Here is a 14,136-nt window from a genome sequence, read left to right as displayed (position 1 = left end):
GAAGTCACCCGAGATCACAATAAAGGCACTCGGGTGCTGAGTCTGTAACCGGGCTATGGCAGAGTGGATAGTGTCACATGCAGCTGTGGGGTTAGCAGAGGGAGGAACATAAACAGCCACCAAGATGACGTGAGAGAATTCCCTGGGTAAATAATACGCCCTGAGTCCTACAGCACACAGTTCAATGTCCGGGCAACAAATCCTTTCCTTGATTGTTATGTTGGCAGGGTTACACCACCGGTTGTTAACTAAAACAGCAAGCCCACCTCCTTTCCGCTTACCGCTAGCGATGCTGTCCCTGTCCGCCCGAACAGTGTGGAAGCCTTCCACGGAGGCATTCTCGTCGGGAATGTCCTGGTGCATCCATGATTCAGTGAAACACATCAGGCTACACTCTCGGTATTCCCTCTGACTCCGTACCAGTGCTGAGAGCTCGTCGATTTTATTCGCTAAGGACCTCACATTTCCCATCACGATAGACGGCAGACACGGCTTATACCTCCTCCTCGCTTCGAGCCTCCGTTGTCTCACCGTCTCCTTCTTTTTTTTCTTCTGTCCTTGACCTCTGCATCCCCGATGTGTTTTTCTCCAAATTTCAGCTGGTACTTCTGCGGGCCTGGCCAGCGAGCCGGCCGGCATCAGGGCGATCAGCTGATCTCTGGAGTAAACAGTCCGTGCGTGTAGGAGATGTGCGCATGTCCTGTTCCTTGATAAAAGTAGCAGTTCCACGGCCACCAGAAGAAGAAAAACTCTCTCAATCCACATGATTGAGTAAAATATAATAAACGGGTGAAAATACAAGTCAGGAAAAAAAAGAATACGTAAGAAAAAGAGCTAAACTAAAAGAAAAGGCTGGAGCGACTGTAACAGGCTGCACGCTGGTTGACACATGCGCACTTAAAGATCCATAGAGGCTGGGGTCTATCACACCAGGCAAGACCCCAGGTGCAGGCTGTGTAAAGATGCCCCAGAGACAATCCAGCACATAACAGCAGGGTGCAAGATGCTAGCAGGCAGGGCATACATGGGAACGCCATAACCAAGTGGCCGGCATAGTGTACAGGAACATCTGTGCCGAGTATAACCTGGAAGTCCCGAGGTCAAAATGGGAGACGCCCCAAGGGTGATGGAGAATGACCGAGCTAAGATCCTGTGGGACTTCCAGATGCAGACGGACAAAATGGTGGTGGCTAACCAACCGGACATAGTGGTGGTAGACAAACAGAAGAAGACGGTCGTAGTAGTGATCGATGTAGCGGTTCGAATGACAGCAACATCAGAAAGAAGGAACACGAGAAGCTGGAGAAATACCAAGGGCTCAGAGAAGAGCTCGAGAGGATGTGGAGGGTGAAGGTAACGGTGGTCCCCTGGTAATCGGAGCACTAGGTGCGGTGACTCCCAAGCTAGGCGAGTGGCTCCAGCAGATCCCGGGAACAACATCGGAGATCTCTGTCCAGAAGAGGCGTCCTAGGAACAGCTAAGATACTGCAAGAGGACCCTCAAGCTCCCAGGCCTCTGGTAGAGGACCCGAGCTTGAAGGATAAACCGCCCATGAGAGGCGCTGGGTATAATAACACCCATATATATATATATATATATATATAAAAACACCCAGCACTGGGTGCCTTATATTGTCAAAATAAAATTATGCTAGTCTATAGGATTGGGTCTAGTCTGCATTCAGAAAAAACACACTTCTCTGCTAATAAAAGCTGTAAAATTACAGCTTTATATATATATATCTCAGCTGATCTTTGTAGATGTATGTTTCTTATTGTGGAAAAATAAAAGTTCTTTCTATATCATTTATTATCCAGTTTACCATTGTAAGGAGCTTGGAAAGCGACTGGAATTCTTTACATTTTGTGAAGATGTTTCACCTCTCATCCCAGAAGCTTCTTCAATTTTAAAACCAAATGTGGAGAGGCCCAGGTATTTAATCCATAGTGGGGATTGTCCTTTAACCCACTGTTGATCATTTGCCTCATCACATGAGCCAACAGGTCAACAGGGTGGGTCATTATCACCAGAGGTTTTGGTTGAAACCACTGTGACACCCTATCATGTGACAAATTGAAATGACCTGCCTCACCCTGTTATGACCCACTGAGATCACCTGACACAAGATGTGAGTGGGGTTTGATGCACTTTGGAAGGGATATGAAAACTGCATTGTAGATGGCAGACAGTTGGTGTGGTAAGACCCACCCTCTGTTCAAAGATGGTCTTTCACAGTGGACATAGATGCTTCGTTCAAACCATCTGTCTTCTCTGTCCAACATGTGCACACTGGCATTCTCAAAGAGTGACCTTTGACCTTTAGATGCAGATGAACAGCTGAGTCTTGGTCTGTCGAAGTGGCTCTTCTATTTTGTGCATTTATGAAGGGGCTGTTTGGTGTCTCCAGTATAGAGCTCTGAGCTCTCCTCGCTGCACAGCTACACTCACGGTGTTTAGTTTGTGTCTGAGTGTGTGGCTGGTTCTGAAGGACACTGGGGACGTTGTGGTGGGGAAGTGTTTTTCTGATAAACCTGCTACATGAGGGACGATGATGATGATCTGCTTGTCTTTCTGATTCTCCTCGTTGGTGTCTGACCTGCTTTAATGATTTGATGGCGACAATCAAACGACATGTTTCAAGGACTTCCTTTACGCTGTGTTCCTTTTCTTTCCTTCTGCTTTAAGGAAACGTTTTCTGCCCAGTCTTGAAGGGTCCTGATTACTCGGTCCTAATTAAACATCTTTATGAAACTTAAAGAAGTCCAGTTGAAAGGGTAGAAAGCTTTAAGTTCCTCGGAGTCCACATCTCGGCCGACCTTACCTGGTCCACAAACATCTCCCACCAGGTAGGGAAACCACAACAAAGGCTGTACTTCCTCAGGAAACTACGCCAGGCCCAATTACCCCAAAGACTGCTAGTAAACTTCTACCGCTCCACCATTGAGAGCCTTCTGACTTACTGCTGCACACTCTGGTTCAACTGCTGCACTGCGGAGGACAAGAGGAAACTGCAGCGGTGGTGAGGGCAGCAGAGCAGGCAATCGGCACTTCACTAACAGAGACATCTATACTGGCAGACTTCAGCAGAAAGCCAGCATCATCATCAAAGACCCCTCACACCCTGGACACTCACTTTTTTCCCCTTCCTCTGGTAAACGCTACAGGTCCATCAGGTCGAAGACAAACAGACTCAACAGAAGCTTTTACCCACAGGCTGTCAAACATGCCCTACCTCCACCCTGATTGGAGGATAACTGCACTGCCAACACTCGTGGACATTACACCTTATTTATAAATCGTATTTCTGTTTATACTTCAATGCAACCAACACCCTTACCTCTTTAAACTGTATTTATTATAACATTATTTAGTATAGTTCCAACAGCACCCCCACTCAATGTGCAATATCATCCCCCCACACACACTCAATGTGCAATATCACTGATCACACCGCACCTCTCAATGCACCTGCTAGTTAGATGGCATGTATGTGTATGTATATAGATGTAAGCGTGTATGTGGAAATATGTGTGTGTGTGTATGTACGGATGCAAATATGTATATATACATATATGTATGTATGTGCATGTATGTTTGCAGGTGTATGTATAACTTGTACATGTCTTTCTTGTGTAAATGTAAATTTGTCTGTTATTGTGTAAATATTACGCTATTGTGTGCTTCACACACATGGAGAGTAAACTGCCTTTCACTGTTCTTGTAACAGTGACAATAAAAAGCTATTCTATTCTATTCTATTCTATTCTATTCTATTCTATTGTTTTGGTTTCAAGCTCCTTAGATTACCATCACCTGGATGACTGAGAACCTACACAGACATCCAGTTTACCAGAAGTATACCATATCTAAGCCCATATGAGGTCTGTGTGCTTAAGAAAAGGTCGGAAGAGTTTTCTATTGCGGTTTAGATGGGTTTACAGGAAACAACATGGTCTCGTTTTAAGGTTTGATGCTTTCTACCTCTTGATGCTTTCTTCCTGCCGTCTTTTTTTCTGGTGTTTTTCATGCAGGTACGTCCAATTGGTCTGGTTGCGAATGCGGTCGCTCTCTCTAGCAATGTCGGAGGCGTTTTGGATCACCAGACCATCGTATATTCGAAGTCCACTGTCCTCCACGTATTGGAAAAACCTCCTGAATGAAGATCCTTCCTCCTGTGATGTCATGACTCCCTAATAACCTGAGAGGAAGAGCAGAGAAAATCAGTTCACAGTGTTTGTTCCTGTTGGCAGTGCAGATCATGTTTGAATGGTGCAGGGCCACCGGTTAGATCAAAGGTCAGTCATCATTCTGAGAGTAAGCCAAAGATGCTTAGTATAACTCATGAATTCCACCTTAAGATTGTTTAGAAGCTGGAAAGCAGCAACGCTGGCTCGTGTAACATCTGCTCACATCTTGTTCAGTTCAACTGGTACATCCACAAATAGCAGGAAACCTCAGAGCAGAAGCAGGACAGTTCAGGTGATGTTAGCCTGTCCACAAAAAAACAACACATTTCTGGATTATTGTGACTTATTTCTGTTTTAGTCATCTCTCTTCTGCACAGCTAGGTCTTTGGATTCCCACCTGTGAACGTCCTGATACCGGGGAATGCTGATGATGTGGTCCTCTGTGAAGTGTCATGCACAAACAATAAAATAAACAGCTGTTTTTTGTGATTTTATTAACGTATACATTTTCCCTTGAACTTATTGTTTGTTGATCTCTGCCTTGACATGCAACACTATTTGCAATTGGTGATTATACGTTGTGTGACGTTGACCATTTGAGTAGGTTGTGTGGGTAAGCTGCAACACACTGGGATTAATAAAGCTATGTGGATCTGAACAGCAGCAGCATCATTAGCAGCGACTTTTAGCTCTAATTGTTCAGATCAGACATCAGTGATTTTTATTTTCAATTACAGAGTGAGAGTTCTCCGTCGACAAACATGTTTTCTCGTCTCTGCTTCCAGGATGCATTTCATTTCAACCAGCCAAGAAGGTTTTATATCACTTTTGAAATGTAATAATTTTGTATAAATTTATTAAAGTAATCATCTGAATATGAGGGACGTGGCTCACTTTTATCCATCTTCATCATGAAGGCTTCATGTTTGTTTTCCCTGACTTTTAAATAAAGTACTGCTTTGAATTCATCTCGCCATATTGATCCCCTCCCCCACCTCTCTGTTTCTCAGCATCCATCTAAAAATGGAACAGGGAGTCAGCTGGCAGTAACCTAGCAACAGCAGCATCTCTCACAGGAGAATGATGTAATGCTTCCTGTAAGCGGGTGAGAGAGGAGACACAAGGAGAGAATGAGGGGAAAGATTCAGATTTGCTACTCAGGGTCTCCCCTTTTAGGATCTGTCAAGGTGGAGCTGCTTCACATGCTGAGGTGTAGCAGCCTCCTGAGAGGTTTACTGACTACTCAGTCCTTTACACCACTACCCACATTAACACATACAGCTTCATTACAGATTCTGACCCACCGCACACTCCTTCTGGCTCACAGGTTAACATAACCAGCATGTCTTTGTCGGAGGAAAAGGGAATACCAGACTCCTCACAGCAGGAAGCTCAAAACAGGAACTTTCCTGCTGTCAGATGGTAGTGAAGTCATGTTACCTACAGTACAACAGGCACTGTTCAGCACTGAGTGTTTTTAGTTGATCCATCCATCCTTCTGTCCATCCATTAACATATATATATATCTCCATCCATCCACACATTATCCTAACTCCTTAGCCTACTTTGGAACATGTGGGGTGGTGCCTATTCCAGTATAGATGGGGTACACCTGGACAGGTCAGTAGTCCATCACAGGTGAAGCACAGTGATGTAGCCACTGATTAATAAGGGCCTCTCTGACTGTATCTCTTTGACTTAGGTATGAACCTTCACACACACACACACACACACACACACACACACACACACACACACACACACACACACACACACACACACGTTTTACACAGAATCACTTCCAATCTGAACTTTCACCTTGTCTTCTTAGGTGTGTTCACCTTTGTTTTTACACTGTTTACTCATGACTGACAGACATCCCCTTCAAAATAAAAGCCAATCAAATTAAGAAGTTTCCCCTTACTCTAACCCCAACATGGCAGCCATATTGAAGTGAAATGCTGCCGTTTCAGGTTTCACTGAAAGGCGAGAAGGATGTGAAGAAACTGGATATTTTGAACTCACTTTATTGACACTGTCAGTGGGAACAGCAGCAGCTCGAAGACAAGCAGAAAGACTGAAGAGATGAAGGAAGACGACACTGAAGCTGAATGAGGAGCCTTACCTGATGACCAGCAAGGATTCAGACTCCCTCTTCCTCCCACTCTCCCTCGTTCCCTGATTCGATCCTATTTCCTTCCCTGCTTCCTATTCTTCTTTTCTTGTTTCAGTCCTCCTTTCTTTCCCCTTTTAGTCCTTGACTCCTTCCTTCCCCTCCTTCAGTGCTCCCTCTGCAGAAACAAAGATGGAGTGATGAGGCTTCTGTTGTCCTCTCAGATCTCTGCAGCTCAGAGGAAATGACAGATTTTTTTGTCTGCAGCGACGTTAATCCAGATCCACTCTTCAATGCCGCTTTCCTCCCCCTGTCCTTCCTTTCCTTCCTCTCCGCCTTTCTTCATTCATATATCCTTACAGTTGTAATAACCACCACTCAAACGCACACACACACACACACACACACACACACACACACACACACAGTCACACTCACACACCCTTCACCCTCACACACACACACATCCCTGACGATGGTCGCCACAAGAAACGAGAGGCTGAAACCACGGCAACCTGACAGCATCCTTACCCTGCTGGCTCCTCCCCTATTGCTGAAGGGTGGGTGCGTGGGGGGTGGGGGTTATAAGGAGGGTGAAGAAGAATGATGAGAGAGAGAGAGCGTGTTTTTATGTGTAAATGTGTGTGTGTGAGAGAGAGAGATGATATCACACAATACTTTATCACATTTGTGTGATGTCACAGCTCCTACATTTACTGACACCTTTCACTGGGAGCAGGAAGTGTCCACAAAATAGTATAAAACACAAAATTAAAGCCCAGAACAGGAGATACTAAACAAACAAAAACCAGAAAGGACCTAAAAGTCTGGATCAGCTAGGCTGCACTTAAGGCTTGGCTCCATTTTTCAGACTGCTTTGTTCTACATGAACCCCTCCATCATCACCCAACTAAAGGTCCAAAACACACAAAACTTGTGTCTTTATGTATCCTGTACCACCTTCTCACTACTAGAACCACAACCTCTTAAAGTACCTCTTCATTTAGTATTCAGTGTCTGCTGAGTCTGTCTTCCTCCACATCTGAAACATGACTTCAAGTGTGCAAACATCACCTCAGAGAGAGTCAGGTGCAAGGAAATCAGGAGGTTGAGCCACTGTGTTTGTCGCTGTCACGTTCATGAAATATTACAACATGACATAAAAAGCACCAAAAAAAAAAAAAAAGAAACAGAATAGATCCTCTCGCATTTCCTGGCTCCTTATTTCCTTCTTATTCCTCTTTTCAGGTGGCTTCCTCCTTTTTTTCTGTCTCACATCAGCATGACATCATCCTGCTTTTGCCCAATTACTTGCTACTGCAACGGTCACATGATCTGCTAGCGTGATTATATAATGTCGGTTTGACATGAATTTATTTCTGAGCAGCTTCTTTTTTTCTTTCAGGGTTTATTTTTATTGTTTTATAGAAAATTCCAGTGAAAGGGATTATCAGGCATATTTTTTTTATTGACAAAAACACTGAATATCCTTGTCCTGACTGGTGACTTTACATTATATTAACCCATATTAGATGATAGTAGGGTTATGGTTAGATTGGCGATAACTTTTGGGGATGTAAGAGTTAACTGTTAGAATTAATTGTAATTAGTTCCCCCTACAACAGCTGGGATAAACTTCAGGATGGGTGGATGATGGTCTCAGCCTATTCTCACAGCACAGTGCATCATCATCATCATCATCATCATCATCATCGTCTTCATCACTGGAGACCCTCAGCCCTCACACATGCTCCAGCTGCGCATGCGTCTCGTTCTGCAGCAGTCCCTATGTGCTTGTGTGTGTGTGATTGCGCGTACAGGGCTCCTCTCGCAGCTCCGACGGATCGGTTTATCCCAGCTGTTGGTGTTTAGCGTTGATTAGCCCAGATCAGTTTAGTCCGGCATCGGTATGTCGTCCAGTCCGCAGGTCCAGACTCAGAAACCAAACCAGGATCAGACTCAGGAACCGAACCAAGATCAGACCCAGGGGCCAAACCAAGATCAGAACCAGGATAATGCGAAGGAGGAGGTGAAGGCGGAAGAGAAAGAAGAGAAAAAGGAGGAGAAACGGGAAAAGAAGGAGGACAAGAAAGAGGCGAATGAGGCGAAAAGGGAGCAGAAGAAGGAGAAGCAGGATTCCTGGAAGGATTTCATCTACAACCCGCGGACCGGGGAGTTTCTGGGCCGAACCGCTGGCAGCTGGGGTAAGAGAGGCGGCCAAAGAACTGGGTCTTTTCGTGACAGTGAAAGTCTGATTCTGACCCGGTCTGACCCTACCCGGCTCGGTCCGGCACGGCTGTAAGCCCCCTGAGCTTAGGGTGTCTGTCACGATGCTTCACAGCGGGCCGAGCCGGATCGAGCCGAGCCGGGCTAATATGTGAGCTCGGATGAGTGATTTTCATTAACACCGCTGAAGATGTGAGAATAAAGCAGAATGAGCCTCTGCGCCCTCAGGCGCGCCGAGTTCATGTTTAATTATGTAAAATCCTCTGCAGCTCTGTGACGGTACTACAACATACTGCAGTATTTATGCTGCTGTACACCACAGCCTGCACACACTGTGTACTAATGCAGACATTCAACATTAACAGCATTTAATAACCATCGTGTTCATATTGATTTTAATGATTGATGAGATTTAATGAGTTTGAGTGAAGCTCAGAGGGAAGACTGCTTATAAGAGGCTGATCTCTGCAGTCATGACTGAGATAAAAGAGCTGCTTATCATTTATTTACAAAAGAATAAGAGGCAGGTTTAGGATCATCATCCTAACCCAGCAAAGATTTTAATAACAGAGTTTGTCCGTTCTGCCGTGATGATTACGAAAAACAAAACTGTTTAAACAGCTTTCAGTCTAAACATGTTAATAGGATCGACACACTGAGGATTTATTAATAAACTTGCAGTTTAAAAAGCTCAGTAATGCTGATGACATCGCAACAGTGACTAAATTAATATCTGTGGGATTACAGCCAACAGTATCAAAGACACAACTCATCAGAACTGTTCTCCTCACTTCCACCTTCACGTCCTCATTTTTGGGCTTTCTAGAACAGCTCAGCATGACTCTGTTCCAAATAATCCTTCTTTATCTGAGCCTGGGCCTTGGTCCTAAGTTCATCTTCTTTGAAAGAAGCCATTTTGGCTCCTTAGCTTTAACATCCCTGTGGAGCAGGATTTATCTGACAGGAAGTGAGAAAACAGGTTGATTTTTAAATCATTTAGGCTATGTCTACACTAGCCCGGATAAATTTGTCTGAAAATGCTCCACGTCCACACGATCGCTTTTCAGTCATTTTCACAGAGTTGTGCGTCCACACTGAAACGACCTAAAACGCTACATTCCAGTACATGCGCATGCGTAAAGTAAGAAGATTCGACCTGCCTCATTTCTGTCTGCTGCTTATTTACTTTCCGGCTCTTTGAACAATGCGGCAAAATGTCGAGGAAAAGCACAGAGTTTTTAAAATGGACTAACAACGAGGTGGAGTTGTTGCTGTGAGTAACACAAAAGTACAAAGTTGCAAAAGCAAGTGAGAATTAAAGTATTTGAAGAAAAGCTATCTGGAGCATGTACAGACTGATATTAATCTTTAATAGGTCTGTGAAACAAACAACTGCTGTATAATGCCCTCCGTTATCTTAGTTTAACTGGTCACATGACTAAAATGTGTCATCGTTTTGAAAAGGCTCCGGGTTCACTGTCCACACTGCGACGCCGAAAAACGACATTTTCAAATGTATTGAATGTATTGAACGCTTTGAGAGCATTTTCAAAACGCCGCTTTCCCTTGACTCAAAACGCCGCTTTTCCTTCTCACTGTGGAAAGTCTGAGCTGATAATGATACAAAGCTGATAAAACACAGCCTGATAGGAAAACACTGAACACATAGATAACAGACTGTACTTGATGATACACGCTGCTTTAATTACTGTAAACCCTCTCTAATGAGGTTGCGCATAAAAGTACTACTTTGTAACTCATTTTTTTTGGCTTACACATTCACCAAACCAAATACCTTGGTTTAATCCTGTAAAACGGATCCTTTAGCGTTTGTGTCAGGATCTGATGAAAAGTATTTGCCAAATCAGGTATTTGGCGCAACTGTGCTCACCTCTCGTGAATACAGGAGGAGCTAAGCGTAGCTTTTATTTAGAAAAGGTTTCTTTCCCCCCATGTATATACTAATTTAACTTTTTACAAACATCAGTATGGTTTCTGTACACCCCCCTCCCCCCACCAACCAAAACAAAAAACCAAACAAGACACCCACTCTTCATTCCTTCACCATATCAAATTTAACTGAATAATAAGAATTTTAATCAACCAGTCAGCAGTTCCAGTTTACTGGAAAAGCTCCAGAATATGATCACATTTTAGGTTCCTCAGTAGTCTGTTCTAGGGTCATTAAAGTTCTTCATGTATGGAAAAATATGGTACTCCAATCAGTTACTTGCTGGAGGTTTCTTCCTGTTAAAAGGGAGTTTTTCCTTCCCACTGTCGCCAAAGTGCTTGCTCATAGGGTGTCATATGACTGTTGGGTTTTTCTGTATCTATTACTACCTTACAATATAAAGCGCCTTGAGGTGACTTGTGATTAGGCGCTGTATTAATAAAATTGAATTGAGTTAAAATGAAGCCTAGCAGACAGCTAACAGTTATAGCCCCCTGCCACACCCCTAATAATCAGGCTATAAGACTTAGAGCTGCCACACCTGAAGTCTGATTGCTAGTTTGATGCTGTGTGCTTGTCCAGCTCTCTCAGATTACATAAAGGCTGTGTTTGTTTTTTGTTTTGTTTTGTTTTTATGAAAAAGCTGTGTTTCTTTACTGCTACATTGCACCTGTGGCATTAGTTTCTTTCAGTAAAGAGTTTGCATTTTTCCCTGTGTCCCTGTGGGTTCTCCAGCTTGTATCAGGTGAAATGGTGAATTCAAATCGGCTGTAAGGGTGAATGTGAGTGTGGTTGTTTGTCTGTGCTAGCTCATCACTCCACCATGAACTAAACTTATGTATTTGTCTATGTAGGTTCTCAGTCATCCAGGTGGGCATTTCTTTAAGTTTAGGGTTAGAGAAGACGTTTCATCCAAGAAGCTTCTACAGTTCTAAAACCAAATGGTGGAGAGTCCCAGGCATTTAATCCCTAATTCCGGAGATCCACAAAGGAGTCCTACTCAGACCCATTGTTAGCAGCATTAACTCAGCCAACTATAACATTTCCAAGCACCCTGACACCATCCTAGCTCCTCTGAAGGGAACACACCCCATCAAATCCAAAACTTGCTTACTTCACCAACAAGGTTCAAAAACTTGCACTGGATCTATATAAAACCATGATGTATTCTCTCTCTTCACTTGCATACCTACAACTGAGGCAAAGGAGACTGTCAGAAAATGACTACAAGAAAACCCCTGCTAAGAAAACAGAACCAGCTTCACCCTGATCAGACCTGCACACTGTTAGACCTCTGCCTCACCTCCACATATTTCAAATACAACGAGGGTTTCTACAGACACAAACATGGATGTGCCATGGGCTCCTCGGTGCTACCGATTCTAGCCAACCTTTACATGGTTCACTGCTCACATCAACTCAGTGGATAAAAACAAAGTTCACCAGGAAAAGACAAAGGATAACTGGACTGTGCTGTGAACATTGAGGAGGATGGAAACTGAAGTTTACTGGAAGCCCACACCAATGGACCAGTACCTCCTCATTGACTCCCATCACCCTCTGGAACACAAACGTGGAGTAATCAGGACCCTACAACACCAGGCAGAAAATGTTCCCTCTAAGCCTGAAGGGAAAAAGAAGGAACACACACATAAAGGAAGCTCTTAAAACATGCGGTTATCCGCCACAGCTCCCCTTGCGTCGGTTTCCTGAAAAAAAACAAATAGAGGCCAGAACAATGGTCCCAGAAGCGGCCCTGGCTCATGGCCATGGCGACCCTCTCCCAATCCGCACCCAGTAAAAAACAGTAGAGACCCTACTCACAAATGCAGGCAGAGGTAAACCTCTGCCCTGCTGCCAATCACACGCGTTGTCTCCTACTGTTGCCGTTCCATGAGGTCAGGACTGGGTCACCGTGTCACGCTGGCCATCTAGCATTCACCTTCCAGTCTGGGGTCTCTCCTCCTTCAGTGCTCAGCTAGCCTGCTTTTAAAAGGTCTTTACACAGCCGATAGGCCACCTCTGGACACACCCATGCCTCAGCGGGTGGTCCCTATCAGCTAATTTGTCCCATGTGTAGCCAGTCCACAGTGGATTAAAACCATGTCATGTAAAACACTAAAAACCATGCAATAGAAACAGAACAAAACCATGCAAATAAAACGACACTCATAAACAAACACCAAAAATCAAAATAAAACAATATACAGGATAAATACAAATTTCCACTGTGTGACACATACGCTGTGCATGTGATAAACGATTGGTTGACAAGGTTACCATGGTGATTCACAACATGTTTAATGTAGTTATAGATGAAACTTATTAACTCCAGATGATTTTTCAGTCACTTATAGTACTGTGCAAAAGTCTTGAGCAATAACTGAAGTGCTCTTAAGCAATAGTTCTCCAGCTTTCTGAAGTTCTGTCAAAGTTCTTCTTTGGACACTGGATACTTTTCCCCTCATTTTGTCTACAGTCCTTGCACCTGACCATTTTCACAGGAATGTTTTTGTTATGCTTGAATAATCCGAGGTTAAAAGGCTCCTACCTCAAGGGATCGACGAGCGCTGTGTCTGCACATAACAGACGCCTTAGCAAAGAACCACTTTTAAATTGTTTTTAGGCTCTTTGTTACCAGCAGCGTGTCACAGAAACACATCATTTGTTCCCACTTGTTGAGTTGAATCTATGAAAAATGCCAAAGATAACAGTTTGACGTAAAATTGTATTTTTTTTCCTCTAAAAAACAGTCATGTCCTTAAGGAGGAAAACCCAGCAACGACCTGACACAGGTGCTGAGAGATGGACCAGGGATGGTCTCGGTGGAAGGGCGGCTGTCAGGAAGCCATGCTTAATGAAGGCTGATGTTTGGCACATTACACAATAACTAGACTAAAATCTGGTGTATTTGGACTGATGGAGTGATGGATCCAAATCATGGTCAGTATGGAGAGGTGGTCAGGAAAGAGGTCCAACCAGACCCTTTCCTGACCAGAGGTCTTTATTTAATTTATTTATTTAGGACAGTGCATGTTAATGAACATAAATCTAAAAATTTTACATGAATGTAAACATATCAGATTATAGCCAAGGGCTAATTTCTATCTGTTGTCCTTAAACATAAAAAAAAATAGACATAATAATTCATAAAATTCATCATTCATTCATAATAAAAACTCCATCACCAAACTCACACATACACACCATTCTGTTCCCAAATAAAACATTAAAACTATACAACTTATATCTCCAGAAGTTGAATCTGTTCATCTGGGCGTAGCGTTTTGTGGGAGAAAAGGAAGGAAGGAACATGGAAGAAGTGGAAAAGAGGGCTTTGCTATCCTACCCTGGAACACCACCAAGCCATTGGTTCAGATATGTGGATGACACCTGGGTGAAAATCAAATCTCAGGACGTACTACATTTCACGGATCACATTAACTCGGGTGGACCGACACATCAAATTCACCAGGGAGGATATGAAAAGTGGCAGGGTAGCCTTCTTAGACTGTGAGATTTCCATCAGTAATGGGGACATCTAAAGGCTGACGTGTACCGTAAACCCACACATACGGATCAGTATCTAAGGTTTGGCTCTCATCATGCACTGGAGCACAAACTGGGTGTCAACACAGAGCGAACACCATCCCCACTGA

At 43.7% G+C, this 14,136-nt stretch overlaps 2 protein-coding genes across 3 annotated transcripts in view; one reads left to right on the top strand and one right to left on the bottom strand.

The window, feature by feature from the left end:
* The window catches only part of LOC116318190 (neuronal tyrosine-phosphorylated phosphoinositide-3-kinase adapter 2), a 97,700-nt gene extending 91,266 nt beyond the window's left edge, over positions 1-6,434 (bottom strand). The window contains 3 exon segments of the mRNA XM_039622296.1: positions 3,982-4,198; positions 4,353-4,490; positions 6,313-6,434. Coding sequence (XP_039478230.1) covers positions 3,982-4,184 — 203 coding nt within the window. The 5' untranslated portion in view covers positions 4,185-4,198; positions 4,353-4,490; positions 6,313-6,434.
* A 1,681-nt stretch (positions 6,435-8,115) lies between these two features.
* LOC116318189 (sodium/potassium-transporting ATPase subunit beta-3-like) overlaps positions 8,116-14,136 on the top strand; it is a 30,372-nt gene continuing 24,351 nt past the window's right edge. For both annotated transcript variants that reach the window (XM_039622435.1, XM_031737136.2), the window contains exon 1: positions 8,116-8,504. In XM_039622435.1, coding sequence (XP_039478369.1) covers positions 8,210-8,504 — 295 coding nt within the window. In that variant the 5' untranslated portion in view covers positions 8,116-8,209. The remainder of the gene's footprint in view (positions 8,505-14,136) is intronic.

This window comes from Oreochromis aureus, linkage group 14, assembly GCF_013358895.1.
Source record: "Oreochromis aureus strain Israel breed Guangdong linkage group 14, ZZ_aureus, whole genome shotgun sequence".
Classification (NCBI taxonomy): domain Eukaryota; kingdom Metazoa; phylum Chordata; class Actinopteri; order Cichliformes; family Cichlidae; genus Oreochromis; species Oreochromis aureus.
Note: the sequence above shows the minus strand (reverse complement) of the source record. Positions and strands in the feature narration are given on the sequence as shown.